Source organism: Planococcus citri, chromosome 5, assembly GCF_950023065.1.
Source record: "Planococcus citri chromosome 5, ihPlaCitr1.1, whole genome shotgun sequence".
Lineage (NCBI taxonomy): Eukaryota > Metazoa > Arthropoda > Insecta > Hemiptera > Pseudococcidae > Planococcus > Planococcus citri.
The window spans coordinates 34,489,700-34,505,826 of NC_088681.1; the positions used below are offsets into that span (position 1 = coordinate 34,489,700).

The 16,127-nt window shown below is 33.7% G+C and overlaps 1 protein-coding gene across 20 annotated transcripts in view; it reads right to left on the reverse strand.

The window, feature by feature from the left end:
- The window catches only part of sls (sallimus), a 259,979-nt gene that overhangs the window by 131,833 nt on the left and 112,019 nt on the right, over nt 1–16,127 (reverse strand). For 14 of the 20 annotated variants that reach the window (XM_065368854.1, XM_065368863.1, XM_065368859.1 and 11 more), the window contains 19 exons: nt 15,802–16,074; nt 14,891–15,070; nt 14,625–14,808; nt 13,930–14,063; nt 13,783–13,857; nt 13,520–13,716; nt 13,222–13,427; nt 12,845–13,147; nt 12,600–12,766; nt 12,235–12,519; nt 11,968–12,148; nt 11,282–11,475; nt 10,908–11,195; nt 10,624–10,804; nt 2,715–2,911; nt 2,320–2,554; nt 2,020–2,220; nt 316–519; nt 88–230 (listed from right to left, as the gene is read on the reverse strand). In XM_065368854.1, coding sequence (XP_065224926.1) covers nt 88–230; nt 316–519; nt 2,020–2,220; nt 2,320–2,554; nt 2,715–2,911; nt 10,624–10,804; nt 10,908–11,195; nt 11,282–11,475; nt 11,968–12,148; nt 12,235–12,519; nt 12,600–12,766; nt 12,845–13,147; nt 13,222–13,427; nt 13,520–13,716; nt 13,783–13,857; nt 13,930–14,063; nt 14,625–14,808; nt 14,891–15,070; nt 15,802–16,074 — 3,828 coding nt within the window. Of the gene's footprint in view, nt 1–87; nt 231–315; nt 520–2,019; nt 2,221–2,319; nt 2,555–2,714; nt 2,912–4,157; nt 4,337–5,358; nt 5,478–6,042; nt 6,259–6,292; nt 6,740–10,623; nt 10,805–10,907; nt 11,196–11,281; nt 11,476–11,967; nt 12,149–12,234; nt 12,520–12,599; nt 12,767–12,844; nt 13,148–13,221; nt 13,428–13,519; nt 13,717–13,782; nt 13,858–13,929; nt 14,064–14,624; nt 14,809–14,890; nt 15,071–15,801; nt 16,075–16,127 lie in introns of those variants that run through there. The other 6 variants (XM_065368869.1, XM_065368866.1, XM_065368868.1 and 3 more) reach the window with 6 other exon arrangements.

Consider the following 16,127-nt stretch of genomic DNA (forward strand, 5'->3'; position numbering starts at 1 on the left):
GGAATGATTTTTTTTTTTTTACTTACATATTGTAAAATACTTATACACAATTAATGTAGAATCGAAGAAAAAATATTAGAAACGTACTTGATTTTCAAACGAATACTGCGAAGTAATACTATTATTCGTAAGTGGTGGCGGTTCAAAAACATTTAAAGTAGCGATACTGACAGCTTCGCCGGCTTCGTTATAAGCTCTAATTTTATATTGACCGATATCTTCCAGCCGAACTAAATTGAATTAAATTCAGGAATAAAGAGCAGTCAGCAAACTGATTTTTTTCTCATCAATACGAATAAATATGTAGGTACCTACCTTTTTCAATAATCAACGCGTGCGAATTGCCTTGATCACGAAGTCTGTAAAATGGAGATATTTTAGCCAGCTGGATGTCGTCTTTGAACCAAGTCACCAATGGTGTCGGTGTACCAGTTACTTCTACTTCGAATGTCACTCTGTGGCCAACAGCTACGCTTTGAGGATGAAGTCTTTTACCCATCACAGGAGGGAAAATATTTTCTGCAAATAAAAAAAAATGATAAATTAAAAATGATAGCAAAGATTTTTAATCTCAATTTTCTATTTCTCGCGTTTTTTATTTTAGACGATTCGCGGAAAAATTTCCAGTTCACAAAAATATTCTTAAAAATCTTCGAAATTCGTCCCAGAGAATAATATTCTCAGAACTTTCACTGCCTCATCTAATGGCGCTTTTATCAAAATCCGTCACATTTTTAAAAAAAATACGAACATATTAAACGAGAAAATATTATCTTGTTATGTGAGTGAGTACCTATTTCCAATGAGAATTTTAGGAATCCACGAAAACAATAAATAAATAATACATAATTTTTTTCGCATGTTCAAAAATATTAAAACACATTATTTTGTAAAAGAAAAAAAAAGTAAAAAATCGTCCACAAAATATTGAATTAATTTTCAATTTTTTTTTGCAAATCTATTTTTTTAAACGTTGGCAATTTTTAGAAAAAAAAATTGCAACAATATTTTTCAAGACCAAGGAAGCATTTTTTTTGTCGCAACTGAATTAAAAAATCCACAGACAAAAAATGTCTATGCAACACAATAATTTTTTTAAAATTTTTTTGAATTTCACAAATACCCATCTTTTGAATCCGATATTAAAATTACATTTCCAATTGAATTTAGCTGAGTCAACGGGAGGGCAGGGAGTTCAGTTTCATACATCCTATTCATGAAAATTCCTCGATAAAAAAAAGATGTAAGATAAGTTGCCTACACGGTTTGCCGTAAATACGCCTTGATCACGTTTTCACAAAAATACTAATCTTGGAAAAAATATGAAAAAGGAACTTTAATGACGACATTTAAGTGTGTGCGACGTTCCCTTCTTCCTGCCATCTCTTTTTCCCTCTCATCCTCCTCATCACTGAAAGATTTTCTCTCTTTGTCTTTAGGTTCGATTTTGATTTATTTTGCATAAGTAACGCAATCGATTGGACTCCATTTTTTCCAGAATTGTATAACACTGAGGAAACTGACCATTTTGAAAACAAATCGAACTCGATAAAAAATTTTCAAAATTGTGTTTCATTGAAGGGTGGGAGGAATGGGACAAAGAAATGAGAGGTGGTGTTTTTGAAGTTTGGCTTACTTGGACGTTAAAAAACTTGAGAAATTGAGAATGACCCTAATTAGATACGTGGAAATTGGAATAGCTACCTATACATGAGGTCACTTCAATTTAAAACCGTAGGTACAAATATTTTATTTCTAATTAATTCCAAACAAATTATTTCTGTGTTTTTTTAACGTTCCTTTTTCACACCTCTGTGTGCCTTTCCCTCCTCCCCTGTAAATAATGATCTCTTTTTACTTTCCAAAGTTATTTAAAAACCTTGGGAATAAAAATTTCCAAAAATTGAATAAAAAAGATTTCATCATTTGAATTTTTAAACCATACATAGACATACCTACGACTAATAGTAATAGGTTTGCTCCAAGAAAATAAAACCACACAAAAACAGTTCAACTTACTTTTAACAAACAAATCAGCTGCACTGGAGGCGCTTCCGGCATCATTTGAAGCCGTACACGAATATCTACCAGCATCACTACCCATTACATTTTTCAACTTTAGTGAAGCTTTATTCAATTCCCACGTGATGGAGATTTTATTCGGTATATCGAAAAGCTGTTCGTTATTTCTATACCAAGCAATAGTTGCGGGCGGGTAACCTGCGAATACACACAAAAGATCAATTAAAATATTTCAAATCTCTCTAAAAAAAAACCACACAGAGATAATTGCACAGGTAAGGGCTACGGACAACTCACTTTCAACGACAGATTCGAATTTAACATCAGCTCCTTCGTCGACGATAACGCCATCGATGGTAGTAATAAACCGGGGCGCTGTTTGTTTACGAGCCGGCTTTAACGATGCCACCGTGCATTCTTTACTCGCTTTGATCTTATTTTGCACGTCTAAATTACCGAAGGAGAATGATTGACTAGACTGTTCCAATTTACCGTCAGTTTCGTGACGTTCTTCCACATGGCGAGATTCCATCTATATTGATAATATTCCAGTTATAATGCTCGTTTATACATATATGCCATACAATGTTACATGACATAGGTAACATGCACGGTACACTGACGAGGGTCGAGGGCCGAGGCCGAGAGAACGGTGTAAAGGGAAAAGAATAACAAACAAATGAGATTTTTACTTTGACTGGTTCGTTATCATTTATTTTTTGGCTAGCTTCTTCGTGCACTGTTATGTAGCTGTCCATTTTAGTAACCGGAAGACCATCGTTGGTGGCCGACGATTTTGAAAAAATCGCCTTCTTCATTTCGAACGATTGATTTGATTCGAATACGTTCATTGTCGTATCTAGGGTCGGAATTAGGCTTTCGTGAATTTCTGAAATTGGAAAAAATAAGTCAGTATCGTCATTAAGCGTCCAATTTGTAGAATTTTTTAATTAATCGGGGGGGGGGCGCAGACATAGCGAAATGTATCTAGGTATTGAAAAAAGGAAGTAAAAATTGAAAATCTCTAATTCAAGATTCATTTATGGATATGGACTTCAAAAATTTCAAATTTTTCAGTTTTTGAAAAAAAAAAACTAACGAAGTCCAAATACCCATTCTGGTGAAAATTCTACCTCAATTTTTTGAAAATTATCTACTTAAGAAATGGAATCTGTTTGAAATTATAATTTTTACCACCTCCTTTCGATTTGGGCTACATTTCGCAATTTTTTCATCTTCCCTCTCTCATTGATCCTCGCCTTCATCAATCGTTATGAAAAAACATTACAGTGAATTGAACAAAAAGAGAACAATTGAAACCACCAAACCAATGTACCAAGTCGAAGTGAACACAAAACAGACAACAGAGCGATAACCTACAGATGAATTACATCTTTAAATATCAAACGATGCGTCACGTACAAAAATAACACACTGTAATAATAATGTGTTGTTGAAAAAAAAATTTCATCAACCTCGGTAGACGGACAACTCGAGAATGAGGAAGTTATTATGTCGCTTTGATAATTTTTTCCCTGTCGTCGAATCAATAAATTATTCCAAGAAATTCCTCCACAGAAAAAAAAATATCATACAACTTGGAAGTGCTAATGCAGATTTCATGTAGGTATTTGTATTCGAATGTCCCTCGGTATATTTGAATTTTGATTCGTATGAGAATCGTTTTTTTTAATCAAATGTTTTGGCAAGGTTGCCATCACAAGAAAAAAATTCGTTACAAGAAAAATTCCACATCGCGGGATCAGATACTTGGAAGTAACATCGAGACGATTTTTCATCAAAGTAAAGCTATAAAATTTCATCATTAAACAGATTCTAAATTTGTACGAGTGATTTTAATGTATTTAAAGGTAAGGTATCTTGTACATATTACATCTTGTGATCTTTCATTCAAAACGTGGTTAATCGATCGTAAAGGTCGAATCTACTCGTAGACCGTAAATATTTTCATTGCCTATTTACGAAGCCAAAATAAATATAATTAAGATTTGTATTCTCGTATTTAACAAAACCGCAGCGTAATTCTAGGTAAATAGATACATACGAGTAGGATGGTTCTAAGCTGAAATCATTCAAATTATTGTGTTCGATTTTCTAAGACGAAATTTACTAACCTTTCTTAAGAACTGAAGTAAAATACATACATGTTTGTTTTTGAAGAGCTCAAGGTATTTTTATGACGTCTTTTGTAATTTTCTATCTATTTTTGGTCCGTGAAAATCGAATTCACATCTAGATACATTCATCTTTTGGCAAATAACCATTTTAAAGTAGACTTTCTTGTTTTGAAAAAATAAAATCAGGTTGAAAATTTACTATTTAAATTGTCAATTTATTTTAAAAACTAATTTTATCGATGGCTAGTTGATTTATTAAATATTTATTAACCTCTCTCCGAAATTGACAAGAAACATTTTGGAAATTTGTTCCCCTCCCCTTCCCCAAATCTTCAACAAAAAGGAATTTTTATTCTAAAAATTAAAAAAAATCACGTCCCTTCCATTTCCATCAAATTTGCATTTTCACCCAAAAAATTTTACTTTCATCTATCTTTTGATTTTGACCCCCTCCCCTCTGTACGGTCATTCAACAAAGAACAAGAAAAAAATTGGACGAGTATCCAACGTAAATTAACCAAATTAGATAAATTTTCAAAACAATTGTGGGCAAATCTTCAAATTTAAATCAATTTTTGTACGATTTTTTAAAGATTTTTCTGATTTTGACGCATTTATTTACAACTCCATTTTTTCGTGTTGAGGTATTCAGTCAGTTTTTGGTATTTTTTAATCACTCAAGTCAAGAAATTAAATGAAATAGGTACAAGAACTTTGTCAGAACTTTCTGAAATAATTCTAAAATTTGCATTCCAATTTAGGAAGAGATAAGAGGAGAAGAGAGAGGAAGGAAGGTGGGTTTCATCTTTTTCAAATCAATTGAATTAATTTTAAAGTACACTAATTTTAAATCATCTGAAAATTTCTTGTACTCTGCATTGCTTTTCAACTTCATCTTTCTCCAGCCTTTTTAAGGATCAAAAGTAATTGTTTTTTGGATGTTTTAGGGATGAAAGAGGGGATACACGGAGTACCAAATTATTTCAAAATTTTTTAAAAATAATTAAAGGTACGATGTTGTTTTTCTACGACAATTTTTTGAGACAATTATACTCACTCGAGTTTCTAAATTTTCAATACTTCAATATACCTAATGCTGACGTTGTGTAAAGAAATGAATATCGTGCCCCTTTTTCTCAACCTTTCTATCATATGCTGACTTTCAGAACCATGATTCTTAATTTCAAAATCAACTCACGAATAATTGAAGGTGACCTTGGTATCAAATATAAAACATTTCGTTGATCCAACGAGCCTGAAATAAACACATCTGCATTTTTTTCATATTTAATTTCATCGTACACGTGTTGAAACTTTTTTTAAAATAACGAGATCGTAAATTATCAAGAAAATGAACTGCATGAGATGAGTAATTTCCAAGTACCTATTCCATGAGCCAAAAAATTATCCACCCCCGCGTGTTTCGGAAAGTTTCGTTTTCTATCGATAAACACACCCTGAGACCTACATTCAGTCGAAAAACAAACTCATGAAACCGATTAGAAACTTCACGAAAACTATATTTATTTCAAAATCAAACCACTTGGAAATGATCATTTTTTTATTTTATGCCAACAGCTTAAAAAGTTTCGATCCAAAGTAGGTACCTATTCACAAACATTAAAAAAAGACGAATACTGAACTTTCAACACGAAAAAATCCCACACATTTCACGAAAAATGATAACAATCGAACCCGAACGTATTGAATTTCCAACACGTAGGCTGCGGATTGAATCAGCACATGGCGAATTTCACAAAACGCCACTTCGAGGAAAACTCGACCACAAAATCGTTAAATTTCTCAAGTAAAAAATAGAGTCACCTCCTACGTTGGTTCGACTCGCGTTAAAATTTCAAAAAAACGAGAAAAAAATTCCCACCAAATATTCCAACCATTGTGACCAACTTTCAACATTCAAATAGCATTCGGGAGTTCTTCACAGCAACCAATCACACGATGATTTTAAATTCACACTAATGGCATCACTGAACAGAGAACAATTAACCAATCAATGAAGAGACATCGGTGGTGCAACCTCAGACACCATCAACATCAACTCAATTCAGCACAAAAACACCGACACGTAAACGTAGGTACCGCACCATTTCGAGTAAAATTTATCAACTCACATTGTAAATCATTATCTCTCGATCGTCAATTAGCATCGGTATCGAAAAAACGTAGAATAAAAATATAATAATTTATGAAAATTTCTAAAATACATACGAATTGGCAAACGCGACATACTGAGATTTAGATGAAAAGCGAACCGTTATTAAAAAAAGTCGCTATGGCTGGAATGCATTACGTCCGAATACTGAACATATTTATAGAACGATTGTATAACAGGGCACAGAGAAAAGAACAAAAAAATTTCACAGAGTACACTATACGTGCCATGTAGATGTACATTTACATAGCTCTAAACACGACCACGACGACCACGTAAACACATCACGCACACACTGGCACACTGACGAAAGGCAAATTTTCTAAAACGTCTGCATAGTTATACTCGCACACAAACGCCCGAAATACTGAAAAGAGCCACAAGTCATTCGCGTCCAACTGCAAAATACATGAAGTTAGCATTCAACATTTAATGCCCGCCGCGCGTTGTCATTAATAACGAATGATGTTTGAAAAAATGCCAACCCGCTTTAAAAATATATTATAATTTAATTTTTAATTTTCCTCGTTAATAAGCGAAAATTTCGTTGAACCGCTCAACAAATTCGCTGCTCGAGATGCGCCGGCGAGCGCGACCAGCTCCTCCTGGCGCACAAGCCGCCTCTTCCGGATCCACGCGATTTCAAGTTCCGGTAACATTTCCTCCATTTAAGAAATCAAAGCCTCTTTTTAATTGAAAAATAATGCATTGCCCCCGAATCTTCTGTCAGCCAAAGCTCTACCCACCTGGTCTATTTTTCTGAAACCATTTGGTACGTCTTGGGGCTCGGACATTTTATACTTGCAATGAAACTCGAGATTTTACTCGAGTCCACTTCCTTCTGGGATGTGTTTTGCATTTCGTATATATCTAAATATAACGTCTCCGGTCGTATTGTACCCATCGTGTATGATAATTATCTTAAAAGTTTGGACGTCGTACAGCCAAATCATTTTTACCTACCGAAATACCGGCCACCGCACCGTACGTATTATTTTTATAATGCACGCAGTCTTATCTCATCTCATCTCGTGTACTACATGCTGCTTTTTAAAAGCTGGCCATTATATGCAACATGGCACCTTTCTCACTCCTCTATACGCTGCGCCACTCCTGTCTCTATCATTTCTGCGTTAAATTTAAATGATGCGAAAACGAATTCGGGAAGTTTGTTTTCTCCATAGCAGCTTTTATTTTACTATAACACGCAACAGATCAAACGTCTCAGTCTTTATAGGCTGTTTAAATTATAATGGGCCCATTTGCACCTATTTCTTTTCCCAAAACCGAATTCACGCCAAACCGTATTGTATAAATAGGCAACCTCTTTTCGAGATAATTGATCATGATGGAATTACGTCACTATACGGTCGCAGAATTCGTATAAATATTCTGTTCGGCGTCTTTTTACGTTTGCATTTCTTTTTCTATTTTTTTTTTTTTGTGAAGGGAATAAATTGTAAGGTTTCATCCTTTTGAAATTAAAACGGCAAAATGGCAAAAAATTAAGAAAGTCGGTACGAGTGTGATTCGATTCGAGTTTTAGCCTATTACCGAATGACTGTAATTTTAGGTAGGTGCAGTAAAAAAAATTAATAACATTCTATGCAAATGGAAAAAGAACCCAATTAACAGCATAAGAAAATCTACAACCAAATTTTTAGCAACTACTCTCAAAGAAATTTAAAAACTGCATCGAAAACCCAAACTTTCATTTGGAGGCTTTACCATGAAAAAATAGAAATCTGATTGAAAGAAAAAACTTTTTAACCATAAAAATGTACCTTACTCAATTCGAATTTGAGATTATGAAGTAAGAGGTCTGAAATAAAAATTTTATAGGGTGGGTACATGTCTTTTTTTCAATGGGAAATTATCGTGTTGATCGTTACTCGGAAATTTTTAAATTATATACGCATTTTGCTCACATTTGGAAATAATTCGAGAATATTCATTTTAAAGAAACACGGATCTTGCAAAAAAGACTAAGTCTTTTTTTGGGTTTTCGACTCAACACTCAAACCACCTCCTCATTTTCTTACCTGAGTTTCAAATTTTGAAATTACCGAAGAATCGAGGAAAAAATGTTTTATTAATTTTTTTTTCAATTTCCTACTTGTCTAATGATAAAATGGTTCATAATTTTTACTATCAGCTAAAATACGTAGGTACCTATAAGTAATAATTATCATAAAAAAATTGAACTAAAATTGTTTTTCCCCCCTCACTTGCATAGGCACCTATTTAAAATTTGAGAACACGTACCCTAAGAGGCTGAAGGAATAAAATTTACACATGTTCCAATTTTTGGAAATTTCCCTGTATTTTGTACTTATTTGCCTCCCTTTACTGTAACATATCTTAGTAATGTCAGCTGATTTTTTTTATAGATCGTTGGTTCGAAAGTGCACGACTCGTACCCAAACCCCCCTCCCAAAAAAACTAATTACCAAAAACGTTCGAAAAAATGGCCTAAAAATAACCAAAAAGAAAAAGACAAAAAGTGAGCACAGCATTCTATTACAGAAAAATTCATCAAAAAAACAACTTTTCAATTGGATTTAATGCAAAATAAAAGAATTTAGAAACGAAATATTCCAATTAAAATTTTTGACAACATTATTCATTTGAAAAAGTGAGCTTTTTTACAATTATCATTAAAAAAGTACTTCGCAACTTTACGGTGAAAAAGTGAAAATTTTGGCAATTTTTGACATAAATAAAACGAAACTTCTCAGCAAGTTTTGGAAAAAAATTCAGACTTTTTGAATTTTTTTGCAAAACAGTGACAATTTTCAACTATTTTTTACTCAAAAATGACACTTGATGATGGCAATTTTGACGAATGATGAATGATGATACTTTTTGCAATTATATTGGCTCAACGGAAGACCACGATAATTTCAACAAAAGGCAGGGCTTTTTAGAAATTTTTGGCAAAAAACGAGACTTTTTGTCAATTTTGGAATTTTTTTCAAAAAGTAAGACCAAAATGCTGTAAAATAGAGTTTTTGAAAATTGGAAGTAACATTCGCGTTTTAAACGTTGAAGTGTCAACAACTAAAAATTGCTAAGGAAAATGAAATTCTTCAACTCCAAAGAGCAACTTGGTCACTTGAAAAGTAACCGTGTACGAGCTCTGAAAATGATTTCTACCCTCCCTCCCAAAAAATCCATGGATAGAAAATAAGAATGAATATCTCAATTAAAGTCCAAGTGCAATAATACCTGACCAGGTGACCACCCTTCCTCATTCTCAAAGCCCATTTTTTCCCATTTTTTCCTCTGACTGAATAGCTGTTATGTTCTTACTTTCTGTTATTTTAACAAGAATGTCATTTTCTCATTCCGATATGCTCAAGGTTTCATCATTACCTACATATTTTAATTCTTCCAATCAAAATAATTTTCTGTCGAAATAAAAATAATACTTGCAAAAAGTATTCAATACGCGAGCCTCGAAATATATAAATACGAATTCCTAAATAGACGAGAGTGGGCGGTTAAAGATGCTCCCAACTCCTCAATTTTAATCATCGATGAAATCAAATTAGGTGAATTGAAAATTTTAGGGTATTGAAATATAATGTACTCAAAAGAATAAGTATGGCAAAGAAAAACTGATGAATTTTATACCTAAATAAACATTGAGTAAATACATAAATCAATTTTCCAGGAAAAAGAAAAAGCAGCGAAAAAAAAAACAATAAAAAAATTCAAAATTAGTAACAAACTTAATATTTTCTTCAAAAAGAATATTTTTTCCTTACTAAGTAATTGAAATCATCACATCATTTATAGGATATGGATCATAAACTGAAAATGCTCAATGAAGAATAAAGACCAAACCAATGCAACAATCAATGCAAAACTACCGACAGCTGGTAAGCAGTTTTAAAATGAATGAACTTCTCAAATTCGATAATTTTTTCCAAGATAAATTTAAATAGCTATCGAATTCGTATTCTTGGCAAATTTCTAATATTTGCCAACAAAACATATACGAAATAAACTATCAATATCACGAATTGGCAACTTTTACCAATTCCCACACACATTCTAATTTCCGTTCAACGAACATCATGTTTTTCAGAAAAGAAAAAAAACGAAAACGAAAGAAAAAACAACAAAAACACATTCAAGACAGACAACACGTACACGCGTATTTCAAACCCCTGTTAAAACCACACACATAAGTATACAAACTCAACGACGACGAAAGAATAGAAGATTGAAAGCGGCGAGGCGTTAATTTACAGGCAAAATATAAGTTATTCATACGATACGTACTCAGCAGCACTTGAAGACGAGCTGTACAAGTGGCTTTTCCAGCTTCGTTTTCGGCGACACACGTAATAAGACCTTCATTCTGTATGTCTGCTTCGGGCACACTGAGTACTTGCCTGTCACCGCTTGTGGATACTAAAAATGACTTGCCAGATACGGGTTCGTTGTTGAAGAGCCATCTTACCTTTAATAATACGAATGTTATTAATCAACATGAAAATCATTCGCAGAGCAGCGTAAAATTCGACAACACAATGTATACGTAATAATATAAGTAGGTAACCTACCTTTGGAGATGGTTTTCCGGTAGCGATACATTCGAATTTAACGAATCCTCCTTCTGAAATCGTCTTATCGGTGAACGTTTCCACAAAAGAAGGATACTCTAGTTTATCTTTTAGGTAAAGTTCGGTCGATGGTTTTGAATCCATAGATGATAATGATTTTATGATCATATGAGAGAAGCATTTCGCTTCACCTAAGCTGTTACTGGCTCGAACTGTGTATAATCCTTTGTCTTCTGGTACGATATTCTTGATCGTTAGTTTTGCTGTGCCGTCGGCGTTTTCTTCGCACTGTTAAATTAATTTCATATTTAGTTACAAGTTAAACCATACGAGAGTTTGCAAAAAATTACAATACAATTAAAAAGAAAATTCACCTCGATTCTGTCGGAATAATTTATTTCGCTAGTGTTTAGGAACCACTTGATGGATGGTTTCGGGTATCCTTCGACTGCACAATCAAGTACAGCTGTGTCCCCTTCCCTGACCAAGATGTCGCTGAGTAATTTCGTGAATTTTGGGTGAATACCTTCGATATCTTCTGAATCGACGATTTCGTTTTTCGAAGAGCCTGTAATCAAACCAAAATGACAAGAAAAAATAAAAAATGTTTCAGAATCGAATGAGTCAGGGTATCAAATAAAAATGCAGATCTTCTGCTGGGGTTTTGTAGGTAAACCTTCTTTCAGGTTTTACTCCTCCTTCGCTTTTCCCTACCCTTCTACAGTTTTAGGATTTTTCAGATTTTATTTATCGCCCTTCCAAATACTTGGTGCTTGTAAAGGAAAATATTTTTTGGGTAAAAATAACCATATACAAAGACGTAAGAGATCAAAAATTGTTACTTTTTCAAATTTAAAAAAATCATCACTTTTAGATGCCGAAAATTTATGTTCAAATTTATTCAACTGCGAGAATATCTTGAAAATAGAAATTTCACAACCAGTAAAATTAAACGAGAAAATGTACAAAACCTCTTCAATCAACATCATTTTACCGTTCAGTAAGATTATTTTACTCGCATGTCATACATAATGCTTTAAAAAAGGAAAAAAACACTCACTTTGAACGCATAAATGAGCAGTACTTGACGTTTCGCCAGCCGAGTTGATAGCGATGACTTTATATTCTCCTTCGTCTTCAGGGCACGCTTCTTTAATAAGAAGAGAGCACTTATCTCCCTTGAAAAGCAACTGTATATCCTTAGATTCTTTAATAGGAACATTATTATGATACCATATCACCTACGCAAGTATCGTAGAGTTAAAACACACATAATAATTCGTGAAATCACGAGCCTATGTTTGAAGTTAAAAAATAAGACAATAACCTCGGGTTCAGGTAAACCGACGATGACACATTCGAGTAAAGCTTCAGATGCTTCGGTAACTGTCAAATCTTTTAGAGGCATTTTAATCGAAGGTCTGGCTGGTTCAACGTCGCTGGGTATCTCTGAATCGGATGTTTCACAGGGCAATAGTCCTTTAACCGATACATTACTGGTACACGAGGTTTCGCCGGCTGCATTGGTCGCTGTCAATGTGTAGGTGCCAGCATCTTTAGGGAAAGCTTCAGATATGGCCAGCGTTACGTTTCCGGCATCATCAATTGACATCTAGTGCCAGAAAAATGCAATATTTAAAAACTATTTTCACGGTATTTCAATAAAATATGGAATATTGGTTAAAAATTTACATTCATATTGGACGTTTCCTTCAATGGTTTTCCATTATGAGTCCACGAAAGCGTTGGGAACGGTTTTCCGGTAACTCGGCATTCTAATTTAAATTTCTGCCCAGCTCGAGCCATAACGTTACTCAGTTTTGTTACGAATATTGGAGCTTCACCAGTTATAGTTTTGGCTAAAAAAAAAAATCGAAATAAGTGAACTTTCAATTTAACGGACTAGCAGCTAATTCAAGATGTATCTGGACACTTACATTTTACAGTTAAATTGGCGCTGGAGGTCGCCGTCCCCAATGAATTGATGGCAGTGCACGAAAATTTAGCATTATCATCGCTAACGACGTTTTTAATTAGTAATTTAGCGTCGCCATTATTGAAAGTAGACTCGAATTCGGGTAAGGAATCGACACCGGTTTCGTTTTTGTACCACTGGACATCTGGTAAAGGATTTCCTCCAACTTTGCAATGGAATTCGTAGACGTCTCCGACTCGAACGATTTCATCAAATAGAGGAATTATGAAAGATGGCGGTTGTAGTTCGTCCACTACTTCATTTTCTGCAAAGAATTTTTTTTTGTAAAAATTTCAGCCTATAATTTCCTGGAGCTTTAATTATAAATGATATAGGTACCTATCACTGTCAATTTGGCGCTAGTTTCTGCGACTCCGGCTTGATTGGTGGCACGACAGGCGAATTTAGCCGAATCTTCGGCGAATGTTTCTTCGATACGAAGTCTACAAAGACCGTCGCTATAGGTAGTCTGATAATCTGGATTATTTTCAATGACGAAACCATCCTTGAGCCATGTTATTTGAGGAGTAGGGTATCCGGTAACTCTGCAAAGATGAAAATAATCACAGTATAATCACAGTTAATCGATACAAAAGAAATGTCTGTTCGAGGTTTAAATTAATTTTAAGATACATACTTGCATTCGAATACGAATCGAGAGCCTTCTTTTATCTGGCCATCGTTCAAAGGTGAAATAAAAATTGGTTTTTCCGATGTAGGTACTGATTCTAAGGAAATGCTAAGCTCTTTTAACGACGAATCAGGCGATGTTTCGGTTATTTCACTTTTTTGAGATATTGATTTTTCTTCTTCGATCAAGTGGATTACTTCGACCTAGAATAAATCTCAATAATAGATTTTCATTTTTTTCAAATAAAATTAATTGATGAAATTAATTACATTTTCCACATGCAAAGAAGTAGGTAACTTTTCCAACGAAACTATTTCCGTCGCAACAATTTCATCTTTGGCAGGCTAAAAAAATAAAATAAAAAAATCAAAATATAACGTAAAAGCCGGCAAAATAACCTTACACTAGAAACTTACTTTAACCGAATCAGCTGACGTCTTTAATTTCTGCTGTAAAATTGATAATTCTTTGGAAACGGTTAAAAATGAATCGAGCATATCGTTATTTTCCAAAACAATCCTATTAACTTGTCTGGCATGCTCCCCATTATCTAAAAAACACCGAAACCATTCAGCGGTTGGATTCTTAATATAAAAATACCCGAAAATAAGTAACAATTCGTAAAAAAATTTCATCTCGAGACACGACTGTTTACATTCGTTCGACCTGATAATACTTCCTTCGCACGGATTTCCCGTGTGCTGCAAAAGGTGTCAATAACCGCCAAATGGGCTGCGCTTTGTTACGAATTTATACAGCGCATGGCTCGAGTTTTCAGCTTTTACTTACGAAGCTTCTCTTATCACATTTTCAAAATACGTAGTGAAAAAAAAGCGGGAAAACGTTGGCTTATCGAGTCGAAGAAAGATGTTTCAAAATTACGCACGTATCGTAATTAAAAACTAACGAAAATAATTACTCGAGCACCGTAGCTCGTCGTGTTTAAATCGTAATTAAAAAAATATTCTCTCGAGTTGAATTTTTACATAGCAAGGGAAGTAGGGGGAGGAGAAGAAACACCTCTTCAGACGATCTTATTATCGTCAAAATAAGACTCGGGAAAAGTTTTAAAAATACGAGTAAGAAAAAAATTAACCCGTTTAAAACTAACCAAAAAGCTCGGCAACCAATTTCGAAATTAAATTAATTCGTTCTTCTTGTTTAACTTGAGCGGAACTTTGAAAAGTTTGTATATTAGTCAACAACTCTTCAGCCTCGTCTGGAGTACGAGCTGTAGACGATTTCCTGGCTACGCAAACCAATAATTTCGTCCCTTCGCGGAAGCATTCTTCCGTCTGGAAAAAAAAACCATACGAAAGAAGTTAAAACCTACTTGAAGCTCCGGAACTTTTTAAAAATTACCATAATATTATTTACCTCGTCTATTAAAGTGAAATACTGGATGCTAAGATCGATAAAACGTCTTGTTTCTGTAACTTGGGCGCAAAATTTATTCCAGCAATCTTTCAGTTGATTGATATCGCTGGATTTCGATTCGCTGATTTCTAGCACATCTTCGGCGGTGTTTATGAATGAGTCGATCTTACCTTCTAGTGCCTGCAAAAATCAATCAAAATTGAATTTAAAAAAATTGTTTGGACAAAAATTGATTAATTTCACAATTTTTGGATTATGAGTGAATTTTTGCAAAATTTATGGTGGATTTATTCAATTTTTCAAAAAAAGTTTATTTTTTTAAAACAAACTTTTGATGGATTTTTCAATTTTGAGTGGATTTTCAAAAGTTTTGAAACGCTTTATGGGGCTAGGGATTTTCAAGGTATTTAAATGAATTTCCTTACAACAAGTTTTTCAAAAAAAATTACAAGAAAATTTTCTACAATTTTTTTTATGGATTTTTTTCAAGATTTCAGAAAAATTTTTCAAATTTGAGTAATTTTCTGATGATTTTTGATGAATTTCTTCTCTATTTCAAAAAAATTTTCCATCAGAAATTTTCCAATATTTTAAAATATTTCTATCGTAATTTTTTTCATGATTCCGTGTTATTTTGAGTTGGTTCTATTACAAATTTTGATAAATTTCTTTTTTATTTTGGAGAATTTTCTAATTTTGAGAGAATCATTTGACGATTTTTCACAACTTTTGAATGATTTCTCATATTTGAACCATTATTTTCCAGACCAATTTTGATGAATTCCTTTGATATTTTGAAATAATATAGGCATCTTGGCAATAAGTTATGATGAGTTTTTTTTTCAAAATTTGGAAAAATGATTTTCCAATTTCGCGTAGAGTTTTGAATAAATTTCTTATTTCGAACTCACTTGAATCGTTCTCTCAAAATACTGGAATGCCACAGACGAAGACTTGGCCGCCGATAAACTCAAACTATACTGGTGCTGTAAAGCGGACAATTCCTCCGATAATTCTCTGATACTGGTATGTATACTCTCCAAATCTTCGTCAAACTGTTTCAAAATCTGCCACCGTTTCAGTTTCGTTTCAAAGCTACTCGATAATTCTTCCCATTCGGTTTTCTTGCGTTGCAAAAGGTTGTTGATACAGTGAATGTCCTTTTCTCCGTATTTTACCGGCTCCTGTAATAGGTATAAATGAAGAACAATCGCGTCATTGCACTTACGTCGGTTCT